Source organism: Plasmodium relictum, assembly GCF_900005765.1.
Source record: "Plasmodium relictum strain SGS1 genome assembly, contig: PRELSG_00_v1_54, whole genome shotgun sequence".
Lineage (NCBI taxonomy): Eukaryota > Apicomplexa > Aconoidasida > Haemosporida > Plasmodiidae > Plasmodium > Plasmodium relictum.
This window is the reverse complement of record NW_021628710.1, coordinates 1-2,739: the sequence shown is the minus strand read 5'-3', so window position 1 is coordinate 2,739 and position 2,739 is coordinate 1. Positions and strand designations below refer to the sequence as shown.

Here is a 2,739-nt window from a genome sequence, read left to right as displayed (position 1 = left end):
TTTTGTGTCTTGTAATTTATCTTTTTATTCATGTAACTACCTTAGGTAAAGGAGAGATACCACTTTCATAAATATTAAAATAACTTTTAGGTTCCAGCAGAGACGTAGAAAGTGATATTTTCCAGTTTTTATCATATATTTGAAATAAATAACGTTTAATTTAATAAATATTTTTTGAGTTATTATCTTATAGTTTTATTTTTTAAAAAGAAATTTTAATTTATTTACCACTACATTAGATAATTATATCCTTCAATGCCAAATATTACAATCCTGATAATCTAAGAGGAAGAGATCAATACGTTTTATGTTTAGTATTTCTATTATAATTTCTCATCTAATTTCTTTTATATTCATATAACTTGTAATACATATAGAAAGAACTAGCATCTATTTAATAAATGAAAAAAGTACTGCAAATAATTTATTCTCTCTTTATGAAACGCTCACGAAATTAATTGGAGGTTTATTAATTAAAAAACAGTTATTCATTATTATGAAAATACGTAAATCATTATTAAGTATGAATTCATCGAGTACAAGGAAATATATTTCACATAAAACAAGAAAAATTTTAAGTAAAGAGCACCAATTAAATTTACTTTCTCAAATAGAAAAAGAAAAATGTAAAATAGAAAAAATTAAGCTTAATATAAGAAATTTATATTTATTTGTTACTACAAAAGATGATATAAGAGGCATTCAAGTATCAAATTCTTTAATAAATAAAATAAAGGGAATTATATCAACTTTATGTTTTATTTGTAATGCAACAAGTAAAGATAAAGATAGAACTAATCTTAATAAGAAAAAAAAGGATAATACGGAAAATGTTTTGCTTGCACTATATTATGCCAACCAAAGGCTTTTCAAAGTTACTGAAAATGAAATACAATAAAAATACATATTTAAAAAAAATATGTTTTTTAGTGAATTCATGAACAAAAATAAGTTTTCCACGTATGATTTATTAATTGGATGTTTGGTTAATAAAAAATGTTATTGTCCTTTTATAATAAGATTAGCTTACCAGTCAGTTATACTCTGACTCCAGTTAAAGAAAATATATATATATGTTGCTAAATTTTTTTTTATTTATTTTACTTCCATATATCCTTGTAATTTAAAAAAAGAAAAAATTTAATTTATTTTTTTTTTATGTGTGAAGTTTTGGAATTGAAAGATTATTAAATTTTAACCAAAAGATAAAAAAATAAATGTATAAAAAGTATAATGTTTATGTTATTGATTTATTAATTTCCTTCTGGTCAATAAGTACATTTCCCTTAATTTATATGCGGTTTTAAGTTTTTCTTGATAAAACTTATTTATATATCTGCGTGATTAATTGAATAGTACTAACCAATTAGTAAGACCAAATTTTATTTTGTCTTACTTAGGAGTTCATTGAATACAAAGGATGAAGTACTATACTGTGACCAACTTAGTATATCTAATAAAAGTATTTTTTTTTTAAGACATATCTAGTTTATAATTATATTAATATCTTTTTTATTTTTTTTTTATTTTGAGAGATTTTTTTTTAAATGAAAGATAAATCAATGAGAAAAGAATGGTATGTATATTGCGTTATTTAAATTTAACTTAATATAGATTTTAGTTTTAAAGGTAATTTTATTGATTTTGTATTATATATAAACTTTAATAAAAAAAAATTATAAAGGAGTCCAAAATGTTTTCTCTTTATTAACTTGGATATTCATCACTTTTATTAAAGTCATTGAATAACCAAATAATAAATTACCTGCTCAAAGACTTTGCTAGAGTATTGAACAAACAAATTAATAAAGAGCATGTATAACTAAATATACGTTTATATATGTATATATATATATATAAGGGAATTTTATAATGTATAATATTTAATTTGAATTAAATAATTCTGTATTGCTGATATATTGATTGCTTGCTCAATGACTTCGCTAGAGTATTGAACAAACAAATTAATAAAGAGAATGTATAACTAAATATACGTTTATATATGTATATATATATATATATATATAAGGGAATTTTATAATGTATAATATTTAATTTGAATTAAATAATTCTGTATTTGATTTATTAATTGCCCGTTTAATGACTTTGCTAGAGTATTAAACAAACAAATTAATAAAGAGCATGTATAAATAAGTATACGTTTATATATATATATTCGTTTTTATTATATATATATATACTGTTTTCTTATGATGCATAATATTTAATTGAAGTTAAATTTTACTGCATCTTTTAATAAACCTATTAACAGTTATAAATGAGTTTTTATTTACAAATAATTAATATCTTCTTTTAATTAAAAACATACAAATAATTTATAACAATTTATTAAGTCAAAATTTTATGATATTCAATGTTATTTCAAAAATATACATTGAATAATACATAAACATTTCTCTTATCTCTTAAGTTTTTACTAAGTTAACATTTCTTTCTTTTAATTTTTATTTACACTAAAAATTAAAACATAACATAACATTTATAAAACTCTTAAAAAAAAAAAAAAAATATATTTTTTTTTTTTTTTTTTTAAATTACAAAGATGTATATATATATGATTTATTAATTGCCCGTTTAATGACTTTGCTAGAGTATTAAACAAACAAATTAATAAAGAGCATGTATAACTAAGTATACGTTTATATATATATATTCGTTTTTATTATATATATATATACTGTTTTCTTATGATGCATAATATTTAATTGAAGTTAAATT

At 19.5% G+C, this 2,739-nt stretch overlaps 1 protein-coding gene across 1 annotated transcript; it reads left to right on the top strand.

The window, feature by feature from the left end:
* Positions 1-496: 496 nt before the first annotated feature.
* PRELSG_0004500 (fam-j protein) lies at positions 497-898 on the top strand (the record flags this gene model as incomplete). Its single annotated transcript, XM_028676457.1, has 1 exon — positions 497-898. The coding sequence occupies one exon, from the start codon at positions 497-499 to the stop codon at positions 896-898; it is 402 nt and encodes a 133-aa protein (XP_028531233.1).
* Positions 899-2,739: the final 1,841 nt, after the last annotated feature.